The sequence below is a fragment of the Hemiscyllium ocellatum genome, chromosome 28, assembly GCF_020745735.1.
Source record: "Hemiscyllium ocellatum isolate sHemOce1 chromosome 28, sHemOce1.pat.X.cur, whole genome shotgun sequence".
Lineage (NCBI taxonomy): Eukaryota > Metazoa > Chordata > Chondrichthyes > Orectolobiformes > Hemiscylliidae > Hemiscyllium > Hemiscyllium ocellatum.
In genome coordinates this window covers 7,861,599-7,876,505 of record NC_083428.1, presented here as the reverse complement: position 1 = coordinate 7,876,505, position 14,907 = coordinate 7,861,599, and the positions used below count along the sequence as shown (strand labels likewise).

Genomic DNA, 14,907 nt, shown 5'->3' with positions numbered 1-14,907 from the left:
CCTATCTACCTGCGACTCCACTTTCAAGGAGCCATGAACCTGCACTCCAAGGTCTCTTTGTTCAGCAACACTCCCTAGGACCTTACCATTAAGTGTATAAGTCCTGCTAAGATTTACTTTCCCAAAATGCAGCACCTCGCATTTATATGAATTAATCTCCATCTACCATTTCTCAACCCATTGTCCCATCTGGTCCATATCCTGTTGTAATCTGAGGTAACCCTCTTCACTGTCCACTACACCTCCAATTTTGATGGCATCTGCAAATCTACTGACTATACCTCTTATGCTCGCATCCAAATCATGTATGTAAATGACAAAAAGTAGAGGGCCCAGCACCGATCCTTGTGGCACTCCACTGGTCACAAGCCTCCAGTCTGAAAAACAACCCTCCACACCACCCTCTGTCTTCTACCTTTGAGCCAGTTCTGTATCCAAATGGCTAGTTCTCCCTGCATTCCATGAGATCCAACCTTGCTAATCAGTCTCCCATGGGTAACCTTGTCAAACGCCTTACTGAAGTCCATATAGATCACATCTACTTTTCTGCCCTCATCAATCTTCTTTGTTACTTCTTCAAAAAACTCAATGAAGTTTGTGAGACATGATTTTCCATGCCATATTCCCAGACAAAGCCATGTTGACTATCCCGAATCAGTCCTTGCCTTTCCAAATACATGTACATCCTGTCCCTCAGGATTCCTCCAACAAATTGCCCACCACCGAGGTCAGGCTCAAATGATGGCCACTAATAGAGGGTGAGGGTTACCCTGTTGTACTGACCAATAGCTATCCCTCACCAAAATGCCATGGAAACCAATGATCTGGTCATTATCTTTATTCTGCCATTTGTGGGATCTTTCTGTGCTAAGATTGGCTACAATGTATCTTGCATTGCCACAGAGACTGCGCGTGTCAAAGTTTACTATTTTACTGTATTCTCTGATGTTTGGCGTCATGGAAATGAAGGCTCCTGCCTCTCAATATTGAGAGAGTTTCATGATTATGATCGAGTTCCATTAATTTTCTTCTCTGCATCGCTTTCCCTTTTTTCTCTCATAGGTTCTGGTTCCGACTTTATTGGTTCCCCCTCAAGGTGCTGTATGCCACCTGTTACTCCAGTCTCCAGTCTGTTCCCAATATTCCTTTTTACTTTTTCTTCAACATTCTGCTGCTTATCCTCACTCTGATGAATATCTATTGGTTTCTGGTGAGTAATTCCAGTCAAGGGTCTCTGCACATCTTCTCTTCATCATCTTCCTCAAATCTCTCCCAGTGTAATTGGAGCATTGACTCGTGGTGGATAAGAAAGTTTGTATTGGGGGGGGATGGGGGGATGGGTGGGTGGGTGGAGGGGTGCAGTAGGGTGTGGGGTTTGCATGTCAGAGTGGGGAAAGAACAGTTTTTCATAACTGTTGGAATAAGCTCCTGGAGATTCTGCAGAATGTACAGCACAGAAGCAGGCCATTCAACCCAATTGCTCCATGCTGGTCATAATGCTCCGCATAAGCCTCTTCCCATATTCTGTGATCTCCCTCTATTATCAATATAGAGTCACAGAGATGTACAGCATAGAAACAGACCCTTCGATCCAACTTGTCCATACCAACCAGATATCCTAAATTAATCTAGTCACATTTGCCACCACTTGGTCCATATCCCTCTAAACCCTTCCTATTCATATACCTATCCAGATGCCTTTTGAATGCTGTAATTGTACCATTCCACCCGCATTCCACCCTCTGTGTGAGACAGTTGCCCTTTTAAATCCCTTTTAAATTTTTCCTCTCTCACCATGAACCTATGCCCGCTAGTTCTGGATTCCCCCACCCCAGGGAAAAGACATTGTCTATTGACCCTATCCATGCCCCTCATGATTTTATAAACCTTCTGAGGTCACCCCTCAGTGTCCGATGCTCCAGGGAAAAGTGCCACAGTCTAACCAGCTTTTCCCTACAGCTCAAACTCTCCAACCTTGGCAATATCCTTGTAAATCTTTTATGAACCCTTTCAAGTTTCACAATATTCTTCCAATAGGAGGGAGACCAAAACTGTACACAATACTCCAAAAGTGGCCTAACCAATGTCCTGTACAGCCGCAACGTGACCTCCCAACTCTGGTATTCAGTACTCTGACCAATAAAGGAAAGCATACCAAACACTACCTTCACTATCCTATCTACTTTTTTTTTGAAATCCTTACTCCATTATGTATTTATCAAGCTTCCCTTAGAAAGTATCATATTCGAAATTCCTGCCAAAGCTGTTTGCATTTGGTTACTTGTTAAATGTGTTTATTATAGATTACTCTGACTTTGGAATCTGTCCACCAGTGCTGTGTATCTTCTATAATTCTCAGAATTATGCAGTGGTTGTGCTACTGTCTAAGTATGCAACAGATTTATTTACAGGAACTTTAAACTTTCTCTGCAATCACAAAATACACTCTTCAATTAAGCTTACAGCTCAACTTCTAGCAACTTTTGTGGTCTCTGTTTACTTTGCTCTCCATTAACGCCCAAGCTTAACCAACCTGGCACACTGAGTTACCACACTCTCACAATCAAACACAGATCAATTAAACTATTGAACACTCCAGGTATAATCAAAATTATTTTGATTTTCAGTCAACAGTGGGTGCCGTTTGCTTTAAAACAGATAGCCATTTTCTTTTGGTAACTGTTTCGTGAGTAAACTCATAGTCAACAGTCCCTTGACTGAGTAGCCATTAGATGGGTGTGAGCTTGAACAATGGGGGTTGGTTGACTATTCAATCACAATGTGCACCACAGTGTTCTGTCCTCTGCGATTGCATAGTTCCCATCAGCTGTGCTGGATCTAACGGAGGCTATCTCAATGTCACTTTTTGGAATCTGTTGACACAGTAGCAGCGTGACAGTCAAAGCTGGGAGCTTTCACATTTTCCAACAGTTCTGAGGCCATTAACTAACTTCGATTTGTGTGTGAGAGTTTGGTTGAATACTTTAAACGTGTCACATTTCACATGTTGTCTAAGAGAAGTGGACTGACAAGAAATGTTCCTGTAACACTGTTTTAATCCCATAAACTTAATTTAGTAGAACATACCTCACAGAGACTCTCACATTACAGGTAAACCTGTTCAGCTGTATGTTTTGGTAACCACGGAGCTAAAGCAATGATTGAAAGACCCACACACTCCGGTATTAGTTTCATCAAGTGTGTACAAAGGTTAAAGGTCATGTGGGTGTGCTGAGCCATATTGAGATTACACGGCCAATGACAGTGTCCATTCCTCAGTTTTTTTCTCCCCAGCAGAAATAGTGAGCAGCACCTGGATTGTCAATCCTGTACACATGGCAGTGACAGGGCAACCAAACTATTCCACCGACTGATAGACAGACAACCGCCTTTCCTCTTCATTACACGCCTGAGCTCACATTAGAGTCATAGTCAGAGAGATGTACAGCACGGAAACAGACCCTTCGGTCCAACTCGTCCATGTCGACCAAATATTCTAACCTAATCTAGTCTCATTTGCCAGCTGTTAGGCCCATATCCCTCCAAACCCTTCGTATTCATACACCCATCCAGATGCCTTTTAAATATAATTGTACCAGCCTCCACCACTTCCTCTGGCAGCTCATTCCATACATGCACTACCCTCAATCTCCAACTTCTGTTCAATATTTACCCCTCCCTGAACACTCACTCCGCCATCTTTATTCAGGGAGTCAACCTTTGCCAGGGGATTTTATCACCTGCTGGAGTCCCACTCATACGGGCATGGGAGCAAGAACCGCTGGTGCCCAGCAAATGCCAGGAAATGCAGCACTGATACAGGCCATTCAGCCCATATGGTCAATGCTGAGGCTTTCGTTCACATAAGTCCCCTTTCTACTTCAGTTAGCCCTCCAACATGGCCTTCGATTCCTTACTCCCGCTGGCCCCTGAATAATTCTGCCCTATCCAGCTCCTCTTCAGAGCCTGGGGAGATTATTCAAACTGAAGTTGAAGATGAGTGATGATTTCCCTCTGCCTTACATATATGACCAATTTAGTTGAGGGCTCACTTTCAAAAATGTTGCCAGAGTAGAGTGTGAACCTTCAGGTCCTCCACAAGACCAGCTACAGATCTCACTCACATCACAGTGCACCACAAGAGAGCAGAAAGTAAAACATTGTGGGACCTGGACTTCCAGGGCTATGGGTCAGAGGCAGGCCGGCTGAGTTAGTGAGATCAGGTCTTTGATGACTGGCTGAATGGCCTCCTTCTGTGCTGTCAGTGTCTGTGAGGCTCCTGCGTTGTGCAACGTTGGAGTGTTCCCTTTTGTTTGACTGATGGCCCAACATGGTGGGTGGGGAGAAAGAAGCCAAGTCCCTGTGAGGTCCCTGTGCTGACTCTGATGTGTAACTCCTTCTGTTGCAGTATATCATCCTGCTGGTGGTGAAGGTCCTGACTGGCCAGGTCTCTGAGGTCAATGACGTGCGAGAGTACGATATTGAGGACAGTCCCAGTCCAGCTGTGTACAAGAAATACAATCACCTTCACTCCTCCAAAGACGGGTATGAAATCCACAGGGTGGACGGGTGAGACAGTAGGATAGAAAGAAAAAGTGCAATCATAGCCCTCGTCAGGTTTGAGTTCTCTCAGATCGCACACTATCTCCTGCACTGGACCCACCCTGAACTGGGACAGGACCAACCCCCAGGGTCTTGACTCCAGTCTGTCCCACACTAGCCTTACAGCCACCTGGCATCTCCAAGGACCACAGGCTGGTGGAGCAACACTGGGCCGTCTATGTTGAAGTCCGGAGCTGCGGATTGTGATGGTAGATAGTCCCCAATTCCTTTCCTTTCCTTTCCAGGCTGAGCAGGAAGGCTACATTTGTTACCACTATGGCTACAAGAGGCCTCTCACTGTCCATGCATTTGCTATTCCCCAGTGAACCAGCAGATATCGCAGTGTGTGCATATTGGCCTCACCCTTGATGTCTATTGAGGGTCCTTTGTCCTCGGCATGAGTTGGAAAGACACTGGCCAGAGGAGTGCTCAAAAAGTTCCCTTGGTGCCAACAGTGGGCACTTAATGATGACATCGACAACACTCACTTAGTAGGAAGACAAGTAGGCCACTCGGCCCTTCAAGCCTGCTCGCTCTTTTAATACGATCGTGGCTGGTCTGGATTTTACCTTCAACTCTACATTCCTGCATATCTTTGAGCATCTTGCACCTTCCCCGCCCCACCCACCCGAAACCCCCAGTTATCAAGAATGTGTCTACCTCTGCCTTTGAAATATTTTAAAAGCATGCACTGTCTTTTGAGAAAGGGAATTCTAAAGACTTGCAACTCTTGGAGAGAAAAAAAATTCTTCCTCATCTATGAATTGGGTGTGCCCTTATTTTTAATCCCTGAACATTAGTTCTAGTTTCGCCTACAAGGGGAGACATTCTTTCAATATCCCCCCACCCGGTCAAGACCCCTCAGGATCTTATCTGTTTCAATTAAGTCACCTCTGACTCTTCCAACTCCAGGGGATACACACCTGGCCTGTCTAGCCTTTCTTCATAAGGCAATCTGCTCATTCCATGGAATAATCTAGGAAACCTTCTCTGAACTGCTTCCAGCACATTAACAACCTTCTGTAAGTCTAGAGGTCAGTAATGTACACAGTACTCCAGTCTCTCCAATATCCTGGATAACTGCAGTGCATTCAAATTAGTTGCCTGGAGAGAAACTGAAACAGAAAGCTGCCCCATTCTTAGCCACTGCTGCTGTTGGAACGATTAACAATTCGATGAACACTCCTCCCTTTTTTTTCCCGCTTTCTTCATTCATGGGATGAGGGCATCACTGGCTGGGCAAGCATTTATTGCCCATCCCTAATCACCCACAGAGCAGTTAAGAGTCAACCATCTCTCTGTGGGTCTGGAGTCACATCTCCTTCCCAAAAGGGGCGTTAGTGAATCAGGTGGATTCATAGTCCATCATTAGACACTTAATTCCACTATTTATTTGTTTAATATCGAATTCAATTTCCACCATCTGCCATGTAGGGATTCAAACCTGGGTGCTCAGGACATTTTCCTGGGTCTCTGGATTATGAGTCCAGCGATAATACCACTAGGCCATCATCTCCCTTTTGGTGATTGAGTTTTGATGCGGGGGCTTGAACCTGGAGTTTCCGGCTGTGCCACAAGATCCCGCAGAGTGTGCAAGAGCAACAGGGTGAGGCTAAATGTCAGTACTCCAGGTGAGAGCTAACCGATACTTTACTGTGATCAATACTGGGCACTGCACTTCAGGAAAGGACACCAAAGTCTTGATGTGGGTGTGGAGGGGATTTCCCAATGTGGTGCCTGTGACAGGGGAATTCACTCCAGTGGAGACATTCGAGAAGTTGCAGTTGTGCATAGAACAGAAAGGTTGACAAGGAGATTTAATGGAGAGTTTAAAAGTGTTCCTATATTACAGCTGTGGTACACTTCCAAATTACTCTATTCACTGTACGATGTGTTAAGATGCTGTTTTGAGTTGGAAAGTACATGTTTTTATTCAGATCAGTCATGATCTAACTGGATGGCAGAACAGGGACTGAATAACTTGCTGTTGTTCCTAATATATCAGTTCAGTGATAACCCATCACTGCTAAACCCAGTCAGGGGTTCCCTGTATCCTGAGATCCCGAGCTGTCTGACCCCAGCAGGATACAGGCACTTCACCCGATGAATAAAGAGGGGGAAGTGGGCTGTAGCCAGCCAGAGCTGACCTTTATTTTCATTAGAACCAACAAGCTGGTCCTCCCCCATGAGGTAATTGTTCTACAATTAAATGAGATCCAGACGATCTTACTCTCAACTCAATTGCCCTATTCTGTGGCACATGAACTGGAGTAGAGTACCATGCTACAGTCTTCTCCAGGGCAATTAATACTGGTCCAGCCAGTGCCACCCACATCCAGTGAAATACATTCTTAAAAATGCTTCCATGGTGGGCTCCACAATTTTCAATAAACCAAAAGTCTACCAAGCTCAAAGCACCTTCCCTCTCTGTCAGCGCTTCACTTCTCTCATTAGTGTGTCTAATTTCTGACACTGATGCGACTTATTTCCATTTGCAGGCTGCGGCAGAGGAACGGGATCATCGTACATAAGCATCTATAATATACCCCGGTACCAGCTTCATCACCCTGTTTACAAGGACTCTCCAACTCAGATTTGCTCTGAATCAAGGGCCAACTTCAGTCCTGACTTGTCCAGCCTTCCACGATTGGGAATGAAACCACAATGAAAAATCATCTATTGATGGTGCAGTTGTTGTTTCGACATCTGATTTTTTTTTTGCCCCTCAGGGGATCCTTTGCTGGATTTTAGCTTTATCTCTCTATTGCTCTTGCTCTATTTTTCTCTCGCTGTCTCTATCTCTCTTGCTCTCTCTGTCACGCTCTTGCTCTCTCTCTCTCTCACCCTTGCTCTCATTCTACCTTCTCTTGCTCATTCGTGTCTTAATTATATTTTTACTGTGAATCATTTCTCTAAGCCTTTGCAAAGACTGCATGCAATGTCAGACTAGCGCCACCAAAATGTATGTGTCAAAATGAGCTCCTGGGGCCTTGTGCTTGGATTTCCCACCGCTCCTCCGCCAGCGTCGGTCTCTGTTGGTGTCGGAAGCTTCCCCCCCAATTTGATGCTCTCCTATTTCCTAACTGTCCCCTGCCAAGAACACCAATCGCGATAAATGCCTCAAAATGGCCTCTGGTCCTTTCACTAACATGCGCCTGAACACCTAAACGAAATGAATCCAAGTCAAATTGGAACAGTTCAAGGTCCATTCTTGTGGTTTGTACTGAGGTCATCATGGTCCTTGCTAGAGGTTGACAACAAACCAGTGCCTCATGCAGCTGACCTTGATCAATGGGACCTCAGTACGAACTCCGAATGCACTTGCAGAGAGACACAAACTCCACTGCACATTGCTGGGAAAGCTGTCTCTACGGGCTGAGTCTTGGACTAATTGCCTAAACCTTCAACAAATGAGGAGGGCTAGAGGTTGGCTTTGGGGATTTGCACTAAATAAATAAAACAAAATCTTCTTTCTCCACTGTGAGGTTAGGTAATGGTCACCTGGATCATTACCCTCTGCACATCTCACCCAACTTTTTCCCATACATCCCATCAGCTCCTTTTGATTCAAGTCTCCCAACAAAATGTGCAAAGACCAATCTGATCACAATACACCATCCTTAAATAAAACCACCAATCCACCCCACCCCGTCCTCCTCCTGGTTTGGATGGGGCCCCATGAATAGCTGAGGCTCCCCTAAGGACAGGAACACAGGAGCTGTGGTTCAAAGAGGCCGTGGTGCCCCTGGGCTACAGAGAAGGTACAAACCTGTCGAGGGTTAATTGCCAATCGTCATGTGACCCACTCTGTCAATGGCGACAGTTGACTGGGGTGAGCCAGTGATGCTATGTTATGAATGGATAAAGACCGCAATAAAAGCTGCTTCCTAGCCCCACTGTAGCCTGTTCTGAGGCAAGCATTGTCTTGTTTGAATGGGCGATGGTCCGTCCAGAGCTATCTGGAATTCAGTTTTCTCCCTCCCCTCACTCCTATTAGTGCGGTTACCCGAGATCCGAAAGCACAAACTCACCTGGGGTGCCCTTCAGTGCTTAGGAGTCAAAAGAGGCCTTTCTGCCCTTCGAGTCTGCTCCGTCATTCGCTGAGTTCATGGCTGGTCTTGTTCATACCTTGGCTCCTGTGCACCAATTTCCATTCCATGTCCTTGAGCAAATAAAAATCTATCGGTCTCAGTCTGACATTTTCAGTTGACCTTGAGGGTCACGTTCTAGATGGTCATCAACACTTGTGATCAGAAAATTACCATTTTGCCATGTCACTGGCTAAAGAGGATGTCTAAGATTCTTACTCTTGACTGCTATCCATTGACCCAGTTGGTGAGAGTGTCTATTGGCTGTGGCTATCACCAGTGGTGAGGATCTAGATCAAAGGTGACATCTCCATCATTGCAGAAACTTCTCGAAACCATCATTCAGGTTTATTTAGGAGCCATTGATAGTGAGTGAAGGACTGGAGATTGAGTGGTAACTATGGAATCACAAAGCAATAAAAAAATGCAACACCTTTGGAAGAGGAGAATGAAATGGCAGCCTTTTGTCAGGCATAGCCTGCTACATTATCTGATAAGCTAAAATCTCAGGCATGATCTTAGCTCCATTTTCCCAACTCATTGTCCATATCTTTGATTATTCCAGTCTTCAAAAATCTAAAAATCTCTGTCTTCTGTGCACTCATTAACTGAGCTTCCGCAACTCGCTGGTATAGAGAAAGGGGGACTGTTTTTTTTAAAAAACTCTGTAATTGCTGCCTGTCCCTAAATCTCCTGCCTAGCCAATTCAGAGGCAAATGCATGGCTGTGGGTCTGGAGTCATATGTAAGCTAAACACTAGTTAACCAGATCAGCTTTTATGTTTGAGATGAGACTAGCTTTGAATTTCAGGGTTTTATTACTAAATATCTATTCCACCAGATGCTATGGTAGGATTTGAACCTGTGGCCTCAGAAGTTCAGCTTGGAGCCACTGGGTTATGAATTGAAAATCCATACTGAGATGCTAGCAACTCTGTCATTACCCATAGCCGAAAATGTGTTGCTGGTTAAAGCACAGCAGGTTAGGCAGCATCCAAGGAACAGGAAATTCGACGTTTCGGGCCAGAGCCCTTCATCAGGAATGATTCCTGATGAAGGGCTCTGGCCCGAAACGTCGAATTTCCTGTTCCTTGGATGCTGCCTAACCTGCTGTGCTTTAACCAGCAACACATTTTCAGCTCTGATCTCCAGCATCTGCAGACCTCACTTTTTACATTACCCATAGCCATCAATCTCCCAGTACTACGTCCTAACCAAGCATTTCTTCAATCTGTTGAAGAGGAGAGATAGACACCAAATGTGGGCCTTGTGGTGAATGAGGACTAGATCGTTCTGTACGAGTTTGACTGTCACAAAGTTAATCAATTCTTTCAGATATTTATTAAACATATTGAGTAAGGGTGAAAGACAGTGAGCTCGGTATTAGCTGGTCAGACATAAGGCCAGTGCATGGTCAATGGGAAGCATAGGAATATAGCCAATTTAAATAATATGTATATAAATAATCATGTTTGCACTCACCAGCTAGTAGCTTTGATTCCAGATTTGTTAATTGAGTTGAAGCTTGAGATACCCCACTGAGATTTATATCTGTGCTCCCAAGCCATCAACCCAGAGCGTCCTGATTCCTAGTCTAGTGACATTACCATAACACCACCATCTCCCCTCTATAGATACCAAACAATCTCTGGTACTTCCCTCCAACTAGCACTCTTCACTCAAACTGGAGAGGGTCTGAGCAGTGATCAAGAGTTGAGAGCAAAAACAGTAGTGGCAGGTGTAGCAGCATCTGTGGAGAGAGGAAAAGAGTTAATATTTCTGGCCCAGTGACCCTTCTTCAGGACTGCTTGGGAGCTTTGTTTACCCTCCATCTCGCAGACTGAGGAATAGCGTCCAAAAATCAGGTGGTAACCAGGAGGTACGTAATCGCTGGGCAGACTTCAGATAATCCTCAGAGCTTGACCACACTCGCTCTGAGGCATCAGTTCAGCATGTGATCGTGTACCTGGAAGGTAGTTGTGTTCCCCAGCTCCCCCTCACACTCCATCCAACCACCATATCTTGATGAATAGGCGTAAAGATTCGATCTCAATGACTTCACTCTCATCATTTGTATGCCAATGGTCTTGCCTGTTTCTGCATGTCTTCCTGCTCTCTAAAGTAGACCACTGCAACCATACGATAAAGGAACATAAATACTTTGTACAAAATAATAAAAGAAGAGAAACATTAAAGTCTGTTGCTTTACTTTTTTCTTCTTTATAAATTTGCAATCAATGTGTGGATCCCTGCCATGTACACTTTCAAAGGTGACAGCAGTTTTGTGGATAATGAAGATCAAGTACTAAACCCTATAATTTAATTGAACTCATAATTGCTAGTTGTCTCTGGGAAGATAAAGGTTGTTATGGGAAACCAATTCAGTTGTTAATAACACTCACTACAGCCAGTTCTGTTCCATCTTAAAGTAAAGGAAAATGATTAAATGACCTTTCAGCCTCCTTAACCTTGAAAGGATACCATGAGGATGGGCCTGTGTTTCCAAGACTCTCAGTGCCTCACTAATAGGTTGTTCCACAAGTGTCAAAATATTTCTCAATCTTCATTGGAGATTGCAATAAAATGGAGTCAGTTGAGCAATAGAAGCAGTTGGACTTGACATAGATAATGATGGTGGAGTCTGCAGAGTTTGTTGTCACAGCTGGAGTTTCCCATTTGGACCATAGTCATCACATGATTGAAAGAGGCCATTTGGCCCATTGACTCCATGCTGTTTATGTAAAGAACACCAATCTCTGCTAGAAAAAGGGTAATTCTCAAAGAAATATTCTCAGTCGAATGATCTTCAGTTGTTTTACTAAGGACCTTCCATCCAGCAGAAGGTGAAGGGGCCAGCCTGCTTAGTGTGTTCAGCACCACTCATAACATTTCAAATAATGAAGTAATCTCAGCCAGCTTATCCTGGCACTGGACAGCGGTCAGGCTTGGCTTGGCTTGTCATGAGGCTGCCACCAATAATTGTACATTTCACTTACTATTTGTGGAATAGCCATTTGCAAAGACCTTTTGCCGCAAACCATAAGACATGGGAGCAGATTTAGGCCATTCGGCCCATTGAGTCTGCTCTGCCATTTAATCGTGGCTGATAGATTTCTGAATCCCTTTCTCCTGCCTTCTCCCTGTAATCCTTGATCCCCTTACCAATCAAGAACCTATTTATTTCTGTCTTAAATGCACTCAGCGACTTGGCCTCCACAGCCGTCTGTGGCAATGAGTTCCATAGATTCACCACCTGAAGAAATTCCTCCTCATCTCAGTTCTAAAGGGCCATCACTTCTCTATGAGGCTGTGTTCTTGGGGCCTAGTCTTACCTACTAGTGGAAACATCTTCTCCATTTTCACTCTTTCCAGGCCTCTCAGTATTCTGTAAGTTTCAATCAGATCCCCCTTCGTCCTTCTAAACTCCCTCGAGTAGAGACCTAGAGTCCTAAAACACTTTGTATACGACAAGCCTATCATCCCCAGGATCATTTTTGTAAACCTCCTCTGGACCCCATCCACGGCCAGCACACCCTTCTTTAGATATGGGGCCCAAAGATGCTCATAATATTACAAATGTGGATCATACAGCCTCAGCAGTACATCTCTGCTCTTGTATTCTAGCCCTCTTGAAATAAATGCTGATATTTATTTGCTTTCCTAACTGCTAACTGAACTTGCATATTTACCTTAAGAGAATCTGGAAATAGGATTCTCAAGTTCCATGATGCTTCGGATTTCAGAAGCCTTTTACTATTTAGGATATTGTTGATGTCTCTATTTTTCCTACCAAAGTTTATGACCTCACACTTTCCCCTCATTGTATTGCATCTGCCATTGCTTTGCCCACTCTGCTCACCTGACCAAGTCCTTCTACAACCTCCCTGTCTTCTCAACACTATCTGTCCCTCCACCCATCTTTGTGTCATCTGTAAACTTAGCAACAATCCCATCACTTCCTTTATCCAGAGCGTTAATGTATAACACGAGGAGTTGTGGCCCTAACACTGACCCCTGCGGAACTCCCCTCGTCATCAGCTGCCATCCTGAAAAAGATCTGTTATCCCTGCTCTCTGCCTTTCTCTATCTGTGCTCCTAACACTTATTTAGCAGCCACCTGTGTGACACTTTGTCAAAGACTTTCTGGAAAGCCAAAAATGGATCATGTCCACTGGCTCTCCTTTGTCTAACTTGCTTCTTAGCTCCTCAAGCAGATTTCGGTGTCCATGTTCATAGGTCCCTGAAAGTTGCCATCCAAGTTGATAGAGTTGTTAAGAAGGCATACAGTGTGTTAGCAGTTATTGGGACAGGTTTTGAGTTTCAGAGCAACGAGGTCATGCTGCAGCTGAACAAAATTCTGGTACGGCCACACTTGGAATATTGAGTACAGTTCTGGTCACTGCATATAGGAAGGATATGGAAGCTTTGAAGAGGGTTCAGTGGAGATTTACTAGGATTTTGCCTGGTGTGGAGGGAAGGTCTTATGAGGAAAGACTGAGGGACTTGAGGCTGTTTCCATTAGATAGAAGAAGATTGAGAGGTGACTTAATTGAGACATATCAGATAATCAGAGGATTAGATAGGGGGTACAGTGAGAGCCTTTTTCCTCGGGTGGTGATGGCTAGCACGAGGGGACATAACTTTAAATTGAGGGATGATAGATAAAGGACAGATGTCAGAGGTAGTTTCTTTTCTCAGAGAGTAGTGAGGCCATGGAACGCACTGCCTGCCACAGTTGAAGACCCGTCATCATTAAGGGCATTTAAATAGTCATAGGATAAACATATGGATGAAAATGTAATAGTGTAGGTTAGATGAGCTTCAGATTGTTCCACAGGTTGGCACAACATCAAAGGCCGAAGGGCCTGTACTGTGCTGTAATGTTCTACTTTCTAGGTCTGACTTCCCGTTGAGGAAGCCATGCTGACTCAGCCTTATTATAGCATGCACTTCCAGGTACTCTGCAATCTCATCCTTAAGAATGAATTCTGGAATATTACCAACAATCAAGTCAGGCTGACCGATTTCACTTTTAAAAAAAACAAGAATGTTCAGGTGAACTGCTTTTGCGATGTCTCTCGGATTGCAAACCAGCACAGATGACAAACAGTTTGTTGCAGAAATTGTAATGGAGGTGAGAATTACCGGCAATGTTTTTAACAAAATTATTATAAGAAACATCTTTGTGATAGATAATAAAAGTGATGGAGGTTTGATTTTCAAATGCATTTAAACGAACTATTTATTTAAAAATCACACAACACCAGGTTATAGTCCAACGGGTTTAATTGGAAACACATTAGCTTTCGGAGCGACGCTCCTTCATCAGGTGACAGTGGAGGGCTCGATCGTAACACAGAATTTATAGCAAAAATTTGCAGTGTGATGTAACTGAAATTATACATTGAAAAATTGATTGTTTGTTAAGCCTTTCATCTGTTAGAATACAGTGATAGTTTCACTTCTTTCATGTGTAAATCACAAAACCTTTTTTTAAAGTTGCATTCTCGGGTCCATGGTTAATAATGGTGATAACTATCACTGAATTCTAACAGATGAAAGGCTTAACAGACAATCAATTTTTCAATGTATAATTTCAGTTACATCACACTGTAAATTTTTGCTATAAATTCTGTGTTACATTCGAGCTCTCCACTATCACCTGATGAAGGAGCGTCGCTCCGAAAGCTAGTGCTTCCAATTAAACCTGTTGGACTATAACCTGGTGTTGTGTGATTTTTAACTTTGCACACCCCAGTCCAACACCAGCACCCCCAAATTATGACACTATTTATTAGTCGTTTTAAGGTTGCAAATGTGTTGCTGGTCAAAGCACAGCAGGTTAGGCAGCATCTCAGGAATAGAGAATTCGACGTTTCGAGCATAAGCCCTTCATCCTTATTCCTGATGAAGGGCTTATGCTCGAAACGTCGAATTCTCTATTCCTGAGATGCTGCCTAACCTGCTGTGCTTTGACCAGCAACACATTTGCAGCTGTGATCTCCAGCATCTGCAGACCTCATTTTTTACTAGTCGTTTTAAGGTGCCAAGCACGCTGAGGCCCTTAGGCGGCGCTGTGGGTTGGACAGATTATTTTTCTGGGTGAGTACCATCTTGCCACCTCTCCGACTCTCCTTGTTCTTCACTTTGCCCACATTAAACATGGCGTCCCCCGGCAGCGTGGCGGAAGTGGCGTGAAGGAAGTTGTTGTCGCAAAG

At 44.2% G+C, this 14,907-nt stretch overlaps 1 protein-coding gene across 1 annotated transcript in view; it reads left to right on the top strand.

Moving 5' to 3' along the window:
• The window catches only part of cers1 (ceramide synthase 1), a 59,309-nt gene extending 49,657 nt beyond the window's left edge, over positions 1–9,652 (top strand). The window contains exons 5-7 of the mRNA XM_060846190.1: positions 1,063–1,210; positions 4,409–4,545; positions 7,101–9,652. Coding sequence (XP_060702173.1) covers positions 1,063–1,210; positions 4,409–4,545; positions 7,101–7,143 — 328 coding nt within the window. The 3' untranslated portion in view covers positions 7,144–9,652. The remainder of the gene's footprint in view (positions 1–1,062; positions 1,211–4,408; positions 4,546–7,100) is intronic.
• Positions 9,653–14,907: the final 5,255 nt, after the last annotated feature.